The 14,163-nt window shown below is 34.9% G+C and overlaps 2 protein-coding genes across 6 annotated transcripts in view; one reads left to right on the top strand and one right to left on the bottom strand.

Annotated features, from left to right (window-relative positions):
* LOC132703817 (hemocytin) overlaps window positions 1-8,226 on the top strand; it is a 41,748-nt gene extending 33,522 nt beyond the window's left edge. For all 3 annotated transcript variants that reach the window (XM_060673308.1, XM_060673310.1, XM_060673307.1), the window contains 7 exons: window positions 68-263; window positions 478-566; window positions 2,595-3,025; window positions 3,077-3,346; window positions 5,560-5,818; window positions 5,871-6,023; window positions 7,951-8,226. In XM_060673308.1, coding sequence (XP_060529291.1) covers window positions 68-263; window positions 478-566; window positions 2,595-3,025; window positions 3,077-3,346; window positions 5,560-5,818; window positions 5,871-6,023; window positions 7,951-8,150 — 1,598 coding nt within the window. In that variant the 3' untranslated portion in view covers window positions 8,151-8,226. The remainder of the gene's footprint in view (window positions 1-67; window positions 264-477; window positions 567-2,594; window positions 3,026-3,076; window positions 3,347-5,559; window positions 5,819-5,870; window positions 6,024-7,950) is intronic.
* A 1,843-nt stretch (window positions 8,227-10,069) lies between these two features.
* Window positions 10,070-14,163, bottom strand: part of LOC132703815 (intermembrane lipid transfer protein Vps13D) — a 37,703-nt gene continuing 33,609 nt past the window's right edge. For all 3 annotated transcript variants that reach the window (XM_060673304.1, XM_060673306.1, XM_060673305.1), the window contains exons 44-48: window positions 13,477-13,725; window positions 13,183-13,421; window positions 11,771-11,890; window positions 11,558-11,701; window positions 10,070-10,325 (exon numbers count right to left, since the gene is read on the bottom strand). In XM_060673304.1, the coding sequence (XP_060529287.1) occupies window positions 10,070-10,325; window positions 11,558-11,701; window positions 11,771-11,890; window positions 13,183-13,421; window positions 13,477-13,725 (1,008 nt within the window). The remainder of the gene's footprint in view (window positions 10,326-11,557; window positions 11,702-11,770; window positions 11,891-13,182; window positions 13,422-13,476; window positions 13,726-14,163) is intronic.

Below are 14,163 nucleotides of genomic sequence, written 5' to 3'. Positions count from 1 at the left end.
GTGACTTAGAAGTAAATAAAAACACTACTTTCGATGAAATGACATCTCACCCCGCCACTGTTTTCAGGTTGTTGTCCCGTGGCGAAGCTAGTGTGCCACAAGGACAAGTGTCCGGCTCCCAAAGAGTGTCCGCAGTATCACACCCTCAAGACCGAGGACGGTAAATGTTGTCCCCTGTATGCGTGCGAGCCGCCCAAGGATAAGTGCATTTTCGAGACCGGCTTCGCCGCGGCTGCTAGTGGTGGGGAAAGGCCCCAAACGAGGTAAACGGGATTTCAATTTTCGATTTAAATTGTCCAATTTAATAAAAAAAACTCTTAAAATTACTAGAATTCTTGCAAGATATCGCCGGATGTGTTTACAATACTTTACTTACAGGATAAATAGGAAAAGCGGTTCTTTTCATAGACCTTAAGTAGCAAAAAATTTAAAGAAATTTTGACATTGTTTTGTTATATATGATTGGTATTCATATAGGTACGAGAAGCAGAAGCTTTTGAAGGCAGCAAATGAGACGTGGCAGGATGGTCCGTGCCGAGACTGCAAATGTTTACTCAGTAGCGTAGGTAGGTATATATATAATAATTATAATAAGTATAATAATTATAATAATTATTCGAAGTGTGCATATATATATACAGGTAAAGTCTGTTCATAGATATCAGAAAGTGACTAACTGATACGAATTAAGGAACGACCCGGGCAAGCTGTACGCATGAAATATGGCCGAACAGGTCCGTACTTTGCTTAGAATTTAATTATTTGGGGTTTTGTTAGGAAAGATACTAAACAATATTTATTTATGTATGTATTTATGTATGTTTAAATCTAAAATAAAATTACAAATTTTATTTATTACCTACTTAAATTACTTAAAATTATTCACATAATATATCAGTATCACTATCGCTATCATCGCCTGTTCTAATTATTATTTGTTCTATATTATTTGCAATATGGATATACGATTGTTCTGCTTTTTCTATATGTTTAACAGAATTTGTCCAGCTTTGTGGAGGGATGTTAACAACTTCGATTTCTATAAGTTTGAGGACATTGGAGTTAACACGGGGAAAAACATTGTTACGACGAATGGCAGATTTCAGTTGGTGCCAAACATGTTCAATGGGATTAAATATACAGTGGTAAGGTGGAAGCCTTAAAACTGTATGCCCTAGATTTTTTGCATAATTATCACAGACGTATTCCTTTTGTAGGATCAAGCTTTGTAGAACTTCAATTAATTGCCTTTTGGTATAATCTTCGTGAAAATAAATGTCGTTATTATACCTGTAGTTTTGGATTGTTGCTTTTGTGTCACATGAGGAAGGGGTTTTAGTCAACTGTCTACTGTTATAACTTGCATTGTCCATTACAATGACGCTATTAGGAGAAATGTTTGGAACTAGTTTGTTTTTAAACCAACTTTCAAATAAATCAGCGGTGGTGTCTTCATGGTAATACAGAGAAGAATCTTTAATATTTTTCGCAGACAGAGAAAGTCCATTTGGAATCCAACCATCTAGCCAGCATCCAAAATAGTTATTCTTTTATGTATTTATGTATGTATGTAAACCTCTTTGGTTTGGTATACTACTATTAAACACAGGTATGTATAAAATAATTTTCTATGAGGAACCACAATTTTACTTGAATTTAAATCCCGAAACTTTAGTTAATAATCTTGTTGCAATGTATGCTAATGACCATACTTGGATAATCCCATTCAAAAGTAATTGGTCACTTTCTAATATCTATGAACAGACCATAACAGTCATAATAATACTAATAAAGAAAGGAAAAAATTGAAACATTTTAACCTCCCATTAGGCTCACGAATTCTAAGACTTTTTTTATTTAAATACGGAATAGATAAGAAATAATATTCATTAGGTGAGAGTTATAGGTTTTAATTGCGTCATATTCGAAAGAGCTCCGAAACCTATGTTGTCATTGCTCATTGTCTTTCATATATATCTCTGGCCTTAGTTAGTCTCTCATACATATATTGATGCTCACTTTATACACCAAAGTAGAAAAATGCAAGAAATATCTTGCAGATATTAAAGCCTGCTAATATGAACAACATATTCAAATCTAAACCATAAGAATATAAGAGAATCGCATAGTTTAAGTTTAATATCAGTTGATAAATAATCTTAATACATGTGGAACACCTTAAGTTTACTGTATGACTTTTGAAGTAGACATAAAATTCAAAATTCTTTTGACAAAAACATGCATATTCGCATATTATCGGCGAACTGATGAAAATAATAATGGTTTAAACGTTTGGGGAATTCAAACGTATATATAGAAACAACAATGAATGGTCCAAAATACGGCCCTGAGGAACCCGTGCTGTAACCGGTATCCGCCCCCAACACGACCCTCTAAATAACTCCCCATACAGGTAACAGTGTTACTAATAATAATGATACTACAAATAATATTACTTAAAATATCGAAGGCTTTTAAAATTGCAACGACAACAACAAAAAAATTCAAAAAGATCGTTCGAAGAGGACATCTGTTTGGCTGTCAGTGGATTCCCGCACCCCTCCAAAAAAAAAAAAATAGAACAATTTTTGCAGGAAATTACCAACCGACCTGTACCCAAACGGATTGCCCTTCCGTGGAAACCCACGAAGACTATTCGGACTTCGAGCTGAAAGCGGTGCCCGTATTCGAGCAGTGCTGCCCGAAAATAAAACGAACCGGGTGCAAGTACGCGGGCAAAACCTACGGAGTGGGGGAGGCGTGGTCGAAGGGTAGCGATCCGTGCGTCACGATGGAATGCGTCGAGACGGAGCACGGCGTCCAGAAGGAGATAACAGTGAAAACTTGCGACAAGGAGTGCAAACAGGGGCACGTGTACGAAGAGCCCGCCCCCGAATCCAAGCAGTGCTGCGGGTACTGCAAGCAAGTGGCCTGCGTGATGGACGATGTGACTCATAAAGTAGGCGACGACTGGACTTCTTCCGATTACTGTACTAATTATTTCTGCCTGAATTTAAACGGTTCGGTGAGTATATGCCCAGAAGTATAGGTTTGGTTTTAATGGGCGTGGTTTTAGCTGCAAGTGGAAGCGGTCAAGGTCAACTGCCCGGTTATCTCTGACGAGGACAAGAGGGATTTCGTGTACGAATACCGTCACGTAGAGGGGCGGTGCTGCAAGGATGCCAAGGCCACGGCTTGTAAAGTGAACGGTCAAGTCCGCGAGATCGGTACAAGCTGGCCCTCGCCAGATGGCGACAGGTGCAAGACGGTTACGTGCGTCCAAAAGGAAAACGGTCGCCTAGCTATGCCGGAGTCGATCGAAACATGTAAAAAGGAGTGCTCCAAGGTAGGGATTCATGATCTACACAGCTTTGAGATGAGTAACAGTACATCTCTCGTTTGAGAATCGTCATGTATTTGTAGTTTTTGGGATCAAATTAATTACTAAAAGTTCATTTCTGGAAAAAGGTTTCAACTTTAACGTACAACACTCATACATTAATAGAGAATTAGACTGTTTAGGGATCGATTATGAATTAGCAATTAAGGACATTAACGATTCTAAATTAAACAAACATATATTAGAGAATATAATAAACTCTCAATTAATAGATAACAACAAACACAAAGAAATTTCTCGAATGTCACTAGTAAAACTATCAAAAACAAAGCTCCTGAAAATGACATGATATTTACACGTGCAGATAAAGGTAAGGCAGTCATAGCTATCGATCTTCCAGAATATATTTCAAAAACCAACAGTTTTCTTAAACCAGAACTGTTTCAATGTATCAAACTCGATCCTACTGAGTTATCTCAAAGACAAGTCAAGGAAGTAATTACTAAGTCCCCACTATTTAGTGACAAAAACAAATATTTTTTAACAATTATGAATCCACAACCGCCGAAATTATATTCTTTAGGTAAATTACACAAACAAGATATGTGCATTAGACCAGTCGTGCCTTATGTAACAGCTCCAGCAGTTAAACTCTCAACAAAATTAGTAAATATTTTAAAGTTCCACACAGATTTTAAACCAAAATTTGCAATAAAAAATTCTTTTCAATTAATCAACAAAATTAAAGATATCAAAATCCCTTCTAACGCAACACTATGGTCTTTGGATGTACAAAACTTATTTCCCAGTATTCCACCTATGGATGTGATAGATTTAGTAGATTTCACCCTAACTAAACAAGATTTATTAGATTGCTTTAGACCAAAATTATTTTGAATTTAATAGACAGATTTACATCTCTAAGAAAGGTTTGATTATGGGAAACCCACTTAGTCCTTTGTTAGCCGAGATTTTTATGGATAATTTGAAAAATATCATACTAGAACATCCTTTAAGTAAAAGTTTTCTATGGTGGCATAGATACGTGAATGATGTCTATGCTTGCTTTGTTGGAACGGACAGAATTCTTTTTTAAATTACACTAACTCATTACATAATCGTATAAAATTCACTATCGGGATTGAACAGGATAACTCTATTAATTTTTTATACTTAACTATTACGAAAACGCAAAACAAATTAGATTTTTCCATTTATCATAAACCTTCACACACGGACACAGTCACACATAACAGCTCAAATCACCCTTATGCACACAAAATGGCTGCATTTCACTCTTTTATACACAGACTTCTTAATACGCCACTCTCGACAGAAAATTACAACAAAGAACTTAATATCATTAAACAAAATGCACTGAACAACAGCTACAATACGTTTGTTATAGATAAAATTATAAATAAAAAATAAATTCAGACAACAGTAAACTCTATTTATCCGAAATCTAATACAGAACAAGAACAATTTAAAACAATTATATACACAGAAGTACATAGTGAAAAAGTTTCAAAACATTTGTCAAAATGTGGTTTCAAAATAGCTTTCAGAATTTAAAAACACAATAGGAAAATTTTTAAAAAACATTAAAACGAAATGTCCAAAATCTCAAAAATCAGGTTGAAATGCGGATCTTGTCCTTAAAATTTATATTGGACAAACAGGTAGATCTTTCAAGAAACGCATTAACGAACATAAAAGAGCGTTTAAAAACTAGTCTAGATTCTAATTGTGCTACACACTTAAACACAGAAAAACACATTTTTGACGACAATTTTGATATTTTACATACAACCACAAAACGTAGAAAATTAAATTTATTGGAAGCCATGGAGATTAAAAAAATGAGACATTCAAATGTATTGCTTAACGATCAATTAGATGTAAATACCTCTCCTTTATTGAACTTAAATTCTCACAACAACTTTAATTAAGGTTTTATGGTAATTTCTCTATATATATAGTAGCAGATAGTTTGTAAACATTACATTTGATAAAGACACGGAGTTGTCGAAACAATTGTCATGTGAAAATATATAATTTCGTGAAATCTGAACTTTTAGTTCTTATTTATTTTGATAAATGGATTTTCGTCAAGTAAAAGCCACCTCAGTTCAATTTTATCAAATTAATTATGTACTAGTCTTAGTATTGGACATTTTTGAGACGGTTACCACTTCTAAGAGAAGTTTTAACGCTAGGGTTGGGAATATAAAGAGTCGCACACCGAGTGTTGCGGGCAATGCGTCCAAGTTGCTTGTATAGTGGACGACGAATTGAAGAAACCGGGAGAGTCGTGGAAATCGGAAGACACGTGTACCACTTACACGTGCGAACGAGCCGGTGGCCAGTTCCTAGTGTCGAGTTCGTACGAGACTTGTCCGTTGGTGGACTGCGCCGAGGAGGATACCTACATGAAAGGCTGCTGCAAATATTGCAACGTCACAGTCGAAGCTCTCAGTAAGGCGAGTTTAGCGAGAGGTTTCGCGAATAACGTCTGATGGATTTCTAGCTTTGTGTACTCCTCAACCTATACTATTGGATAAGACCATCGGCATGATAAGGGTGACCCGCAGTCCGAACGGTGAGTGCGTGAATAAGCAAGCCATCAAGGGGTTCACCGAATGCGTTGGCACTTGTCATTCTTCTACTTTCTTCAGTATCAGTAAGTATATATGCCATTATCAGAAGTTTGGTGTCACTATTTCGATGAGCTTATCCTTTAAACCGTTTATTGGGGATTGATAACTTATCACCAGACGGGGAAGCCTTCATTTTTGTTTTATGACAATTTAGATGACTTTTTCCTGGCCCATATGCGTATTTTTTTTTAAATTTCTTTGCTAATAATATTAGTTTTTTGAAACGGGCGTATACAATACCTATAAATAAGTAGTGGGTGTTATTTTTCTTCCGTGACGTCATAAGCAACTGAATATCAAATATCAAATTTCTATTATCATCTAGTCAAGAAATTGAATTGTAAATGCTGATGTAGTACCAACTTGTACGTAAAAAAACGTAAAGGATACACATACTTTTAAGATGTTATAATGGTGCATACATAGGATGTTTGTAAGTTCGTAGCTTTCTTATTTTAAAATAGAACACCCTACATTTTTGAATTCCTCGGAACTTTGAAAACATATTTTATAAATAACAACCTATAACTAAGTCCATTTTTTGACATATTGAATTATATGCAAAAAGTGAAGTCTAATTGTTCTATATTTGAGGTTGGTTTCCTTAACTATCTATTTCAGGGGTGCGTGTTGATATTTTAAAAATAAATAAATACAGGGTGACTGAGAAGTAACCATGCAAAATACAATAAAAATTTACTTTTAATTTTTTTTATTTACGTTTTTAACATAACATTTCAATCATCCTGGTTTTATTAATTTTCAAAATATGTACACAGATCACTAAAGAACATAAGGAAATTAACCCTAAATATATAAAGAAAAGCTTTCAGTCGGAAATCGATAGACATATTTTGACTTGTAAACGTTACTTTTGACAGGAATAATTCAAAATATGTCAAAAACAGTACGGTCTAGGTATAGGATATTGTACATGAAGAATGCAATGAATTCAAAAATTAGTTAATATGCAGGGTATTCTGTTTAAAATAAGAAAGTTGTTACTTTTTCACGAAAATACAACCACCCTGTATATAATAATATAATATTTTAAAATCTTAAATGAATCCAAACAACTTGTCTTTAAATGTCTATATTTTTGACAGATGTTGAGAAAAGGTATCACTACCCTGTACCAGGTGGCCCATTAATAAAGGAACCGTTAGTCCCACAAATTAGAAAAAAAAATTATAGGTAAATTGGCCAAGAGAAAACGCTGGACATTACTTTCGAGTTCATAAAATGTCCTCTAGGGGGCGTAACCTCCACCGCCAAATAGAAAAAACGGCTTTTCTCAAAAATATTCCAAATTAATCTATATCAAAATTAGCAAACCGGCATGGAAATATCGTTATTCCCCTTTAAGATATAAATAAAAATGTGTTAAACATATTTTTCAACCGTAGCATAGTAATAGTACCAGAGGGGACAGACGTGACGTGGTATGCTTAATTTTCTACTAAAGTTAAAAGGCGAAAAAAGATTTTTCCATGACGTTTCTACTACTTCCTCTTTCATCTTAGCTAAAAATATTTATACCATTATACGTAATATATACCCAAAAAGAAGAAGAAAAAGTTCGTCCAAATTGGATTAGTCAAAAAAAAGTTATTGAACTTTTTCTAAACCAATATTTGACCCTTCCCCTTCCTTTGATTTGACGAGATAGAAAAAATAGTTCGAACAAAAAGTTTGCTTATCTAGAATGGATTACGTTAAAACAAATTTTGATATAGATTAATATGGAATATTTTTGAGAAAACCCCTTTTTTTCTATGTTACAGTAGAGGTAGCCGTCATTTTATGAACTTGAAAATAATTCAATTCACTGTTTTATAGTAGCAAATTATAGAACCGCATAATGATATATTAAAAAATATTATATCAAGGACCACCGCGTCTGTAAACTGTTATCCTAAAAAAGCAAGGTTGATCATAAACTGGTTACAGAAACTGGAATGCACGAGTCGATTTGCACTTGTTGTCAAGCGACGAAATATCAACCGCTGGAGGTTGAACTGGAGTGCGAGGACGGCTACAAGTGGATGAAAAAGGTGGCGGTGCCGTCCAAATGCGACTGTATTGCTTGTGGTCAAGAAACGCGTGTTCGAAATATAAAGAACGCCAGCGCAAAAATTAAAGCCGTTTAGCGCGACGCTATATGTAAATATGTACAGCACGAAATAAAAGATTCGTTGATTTCAAAAAATGTTTTTATTTCTCAAGTTCCCAGGTATAAAAACAAAAAATATCCACATCTTAAACGCGTATTTGAATTACGGGGCGTTGTTCGTTATATGGTGTCACATAATACTGTTTTTACATTTGAAATCACCACGAACCCTCCAAAACTAAAATCAACCGAAGAGGTTCGCGACAAAACATAGAGAACAAAGGTAAATAAAAAAAGTATAAAAAAAGAGAAAACGGCATAAACTCTAACAAACATTTTTACAAAATACAACAAAGTTGTCAAGGCACTTTATGACAGTTAAACAAATAAATAACAAAAACTTTTTTTTAACTGTATAAGTATCTCGCGGTGAAAGTGAAATCTTTGGTACGAGGTAAGCAAAGTTTTAATAATGAATAGATAAAAAGGTTTTTTTTTTAAATAAATTTGGAAGCTGCAGATATGATCTTTAAGAAAACACCGTAAAGTGTGCTATCAAAAAAATAATACCTGTCTATTCACTTAGTGTTCAAGATACCATACCAGCGCGTGAACATGTCAATTTGCTTTATATCCGAAAATTCGGACAGTACACAGCGTACACTCTTTCAAAAAGCCGCGTCAATATTTAAATCGGTAATTTCTTGGGTCGTTTTATAAAAAATATTCCTATAATCATAGACCCGGAAACGCATTATTTCTGAAATACATGTTTAAGTTACCTGCAAGAAAAAAATCTAAAGAATTCTTTAAACTTGCTTTTATTTGTTTATTCATTGCGTTATAATTTAACAAACGAAAGAACTTTATTCTTAATATAACAAACGTCTACTTTGGGCTAGGTCAACCCTAAAAATCAGTCAAAAGATATTTGAAATCTTGCTGCATTTCCGACCCTATGTTTACAGGATTTTTTCAACCATTTCAATATATTGCCGCGTTTTTCACACGTTGCATAAAATTTGACAAAAATCATCATCCTGTATGACGTTTTTTGCAAGATTAAATCACAGTTAGTGTATAGTGCATCCCAAAGTATATCGTCTTGCCTCTTGACAGACCCTCCCTCATACATTCTTATTGTTACCATGAATAATTTATTCATAACGCAAGACAAGGGCGAGTTCGGTAGACGTTGACTTGTCGGCTGATATCAAAGCTATTAGATGCGAAACAAATTGTGAAAAATGTGTATGAATGTTCAGCAGGCAGAGCATTCTTTTAAACAGGAAGCTTCAAATAAATCCTGCCTACCTACAAAAACAGGATAAAAGTTATTTTAACAATGAATTATTAAATAAAATATTTTCAATCTCACTGTCTGGATAATAGTGAAGAAAATATGAAAGAAGAGAAATATACCCCCTTTATGAAAACCAGATTGTTCTTACTGTGGATACATTGAAAAAGAAGCTAGAAGATGACGAAATCAATATAATCGTTAGCCGTCCTAGACTCCATAGATTTATTTGTAAAATGAGATTTAAATGCAACAAAATAGATGAGAAATAAGCGGTAATAAAATCGCATAAATTTCGCAATACAGTATCCAAAGGATGGATTGACTCCAGCACACAAAATAACACATACAGTGGGCTCTATTAATATTCTTCTCTAAAATCTTGATGACCACTCTAAGATTCACTACAATACCGACTTCAATAATTGTCGTCAAAAGCCAACGCGATATATTTTAAGACAATGTGTAAACATGTACATCCGACACCTAAAATTTGTAAATCCGTACCGTTGAACTTAAAAAAATGCAATTGGAAACGCTCTGCGCCGACCCCTAAAAAATTAAACGAATACGGACCTTAGCTTTTCTACTAACCCAACAATTTCAACAGCCGTGCTTTATTCAGTGATGTCCCGGAAATACTCGAAATAAACCGATCAGTCTTCAAAAGATGCGATATTGTCGTCGCTACTCAACGTCGACACGTGCTCCATGTATAGAGCTTTGGCGTAGTTGATCTGCTGCGAAGTAGTGACTGCCAGGTCGGCGGTACGACATCGGACGCGGGGCTTTTTGATCGGAACCGGGGAGACGAGGGCTGCGTTAAGACCCGCGTAATGCATTACGATTTCTATGTAATAACGCGTCTCGTTGCCCTCTTTGTCCTTAATCACGTTGCAAATTTCCAAATCGCTAAAACAAACGGTAAGCGGATAAACCACTATAACTAGAGTATATCCCATAGATACTATACTATATAGGAATTCTTATGCGAGATGATTCATAAAGAACAGGCAATCTCTAAATTAGATATATTGGGCACTAAAATATTATAATGAAAGTTTTTTCAGTAAAAGTTTTTATAGTACAGGAAAAAATATTGTCATATCGAGACCATTTTTCTATAGGAACAAGTTTAAACCGTTTAACCCTGTCGTTTTTCGACTTATTTGCATTTGTTCATGGTACCTTTTCTGATTTTCTGATTTTTTAACACTAACTATCTTAAAGATGAAATGGTTTTGGATCAATAAAAAATCGGTAATTAGCAATAACAATTTTGGTAATAGTTCAAATCAAATGTTGGAATTGTCCACCATCGAGGTGACTACATTTTATAACATACTCTCTTATATGTCAGCAACATGTTGAGCAAAGCTTCTCTTTTATTTTTATTTTATTATAGGCGGCTTCTTGCATTTTCCGTCGGAACTCATCCGATGAATTAATTTTTTCAGAGTATATTAAATCCGTCGAGTATGACCACATTGAAAAGTCCAGAGGGTTTAAGTTTAAAACAAGTGATGAGAAAACTGCTCATGTAAATATTGGTGCAATGGCGACGCAAAATATGGTGGCCAATGCATAAACCACATATTCTTCTCTCTTAATGTAAGTGGAGTGTTTCATATTTTACGTATTTATTTAAAAAGTACCATAAAGTTTTTAAATGCAAATAAGTCAAAAACACACAGAGTTAGACGGTCTAAAGAAGAGTAAATATTACGGTCAAATTAGCGCCATCTAGGAGCAACGTTGTTCTGTCAACAAGCTAAAATTGACTAATTTTATTATTGTACTACAAACACTTTGATATATAGTATCTCGAGTTTAAAGATTGCCTATTCTTTATTAATCATCCTGTAAATTAAATATGATAAAAGCAACGCCCACAACTCTGCAAAAAGCGAGATTTCTTTAGAGATCTATGAAATAGAGGATATTAATTTATGTTTCAATAACTGGAGAGGTAAACTAAAACAACCTAGTCTTCTAACACAAATTTTTAGCTCCTGCTTTAGGCGACCTCTGCAGATAGATGACACATCACTTTCAAACATATTGGCGCCCATTTCAGTTCCCAAAATTTCTGTGGGATCGCGCGCACTTCTGATCGAAAATAATTGGCGAGAACCAAAACTTACCCCAGAGGACACTCGATCACCGACGTCAATTCCATATTCTTAACGCCTGTCACGATCCTGATCATTTTATCTGACACTATGCAGAGTAAATCCTCGGAAACGCTGCCCAACACTTGGTACGCCAATAATTTCTCATCGTAATTTCTAATTATACATATAACAAAAATTAAGCAAACTGACCAAAGAGTGCCTCCCCAGGGTTTTCGTGCTTACTTGTCGTTAACGGCGTAAAGGTACTGCTGCCCCTGACTAAGTCGGAAATCGTATCGCGGCAGTAACGTACCAGGACCGTGCACGCATCTGGGCAGCCTATTTCTTTCGGGTATCAACTTACTACGACACAAAAAAAAAAACGATATTTATATTGCTGTTACAAATCGAAATCTATAGCCTAAAAACCTTTTTATACGCCAAGTAACAGTTGTTTTCAAGCGGCTTTAATTTGTTAATGTTGCGCTCGCTAGGGAGTCAGTCGAAAAGATAAACCGGAAAGCGCATATATAAATAATCGACGGACATAAATGGTGTCATTAGTATTGAATAGTAATAGTGTGTATATAGTTACTGACATCGTTATTTTTGACGAAATACATTTTAAGTTCCTTTAATGATGATTCCCTTACTTAAAACAAAACACTTCAATTTATTAAAAGCATCTAATTCTTTTGCATCTATTTGTTTATTTAACAACGTTTTTTTAAAGTTATTTAACGAACTTACGCGTTCTATATAATTATGAATTAATATTACTGTCTTTATGGCTTTTTGTAATTGTTCTCCTTTAATCTTTCCGTATGTATTATTTATAATTTGAAGCTAATGTTTTATATTACTAATTTCCACTGCATATTGCATTTCTTGTGTTCAACCTTTTGTGTTTTGTGTATTCTGCAAAAAATAATTATAATATAATGCTCGTTCTGATCTTAATAAATATTCGATTGATTGACAAAAAAAAAACGAAATTTGATGATTACTAAGTGAGTGAATCATTTTCTTATTTGCTCTAGGAATGTGAAAACAATTTCCAACAAGTTCTCGTCTCCTTTTTCGTAATAATTTCTATCCAACGCGAGGGTTTTTAGAGATATCAAGGTAAACAAAAAAACAAAATGTAGGGTTAGTAGCCAAGTTTTTTTCCAGGTGACGTATTTAACAAAACACTATCAATTTTCTGACATATAAGCTAACATCATATTTTTTTAAAACATATATTATATATGTGTTTAATACAATATCATATTTTGATTACAATGGTATCACATTTTATTATTTATAGTAGTATTATATTTTCCAACACCGTGTCTACCAAATGTTGATTTGATTTAATAAAGACACGGTGTTGTCGAAACAATTGTCATGTAAAAATATATAATATATAAGTAAAAGGCACCTCAATTCAATGTAGGCTTATATGTTGTTACAAAATTGATAGTGTTTTATTTTATACATCACTTGAAAAGAGACTTGGCTACTAAATCTACATTTCGTTTTTTTGTTTACCTTGATATCTCTAAAAACAAAAAAAAATTACAGCCAATTAAAACGTTATCGAGATAAATTGAACGCACGGTACATCCGACAGCCATTCTTGGTGATGCGTGGAAATGTTTATCATGACTCACCTTTTGCTGGAATCTCGTACGGCTCGTGCGGTTTCAGACGCGAAATCCAACACGCCGACGACCGGTTTCGTGAAAGCACCGACCACACCTTTTCCCAAACCGGACACGACGCCAGGTATACCGTCGGAGGTGGCGCCCTCGTACACCTGCTTGAAGATGCCGGTGAAGCCGCCCAAAAAACCGAAACCCAAACCCTTGACGCCGGCGATCAGGTGATCGGAGCTTCTGCCGCTTTCCACCTGCGATACATACGATAGAGAACTAAAGGATGGCTGCGCAGCGAAACGGCACCACCTGTCTTATTTTTTGCCGTTTCTCCTCGTGACAATCGTCCATGGCGATTTTGCCCAGGCCGTCGGACAAAGATTCGGTAACTTTGGCTGCCGAATTGGACAAACCGTGGGTGACGTTTTTCACCAACGCGGTAACGTTGCCTTCGAGGAGGAGACCGGACACGCCTTCCGACACGTCGTTCATCAGTCCCAACGGGTTACCGATGAAGTCTATCGAACCGAATATGATGGCCGCCTGCCACATCAGCTCCTACAAGAAGTAACAAACTCTCAGCAGTCGAAAAGTAGTACATTTTTTGGTTTTCCGCCATAAATTTTATATTTAATATTGTCACTTTCAATGTCGCCCGAAAAAAGTTTATATAATAATATAATAATATTTTTGTCCGTTAGTGTGGTATTTAAAATATTGCTGGGTGCACCCAATTAAAAATTTTATTTCAATGTGAAGTCCCTATCGACTCTTATTCAATTTTTTATAAATACTTCTAATATAACCTCTATATGCTACCTGGAATTGTTGATGAAATGCGCCACAGCGAAATTATGTAATAAACAACTCAGTTCTGCGAATTTTATGAAAATATTTCATTGGCATCTCTAAATTAAGGCTATTGAAAGCTACTGTATCTTTCTTCTTCTTAGCTGGCTTATATCTAGCAATATCATTAAAAGGAAATCATTTTTT

Source organism: Cylas formicarius, unplaced genomic scaffold, assembly GCF_029955315.1.
Source record: "Cylas formicarius isolate icCylForm1 unplaced genomic scaffold, icCylForm1.1 PGA_scaffold_6__28_contigs__length_40554024, whole genome shotgun sequence".
In the NCBI taxonomy this organism is placed as follows: domain Eukaryota; kingdom Metazoa; phylum Arthropoda; class Insecta; order Coleoptera; family Brentidae; genus Cylas; species Cylas formicarius.
Note: the sequence above shows the minus strand (reverse complement) of the source record. Positions and strands in the feature narration are given on the sequence as shown.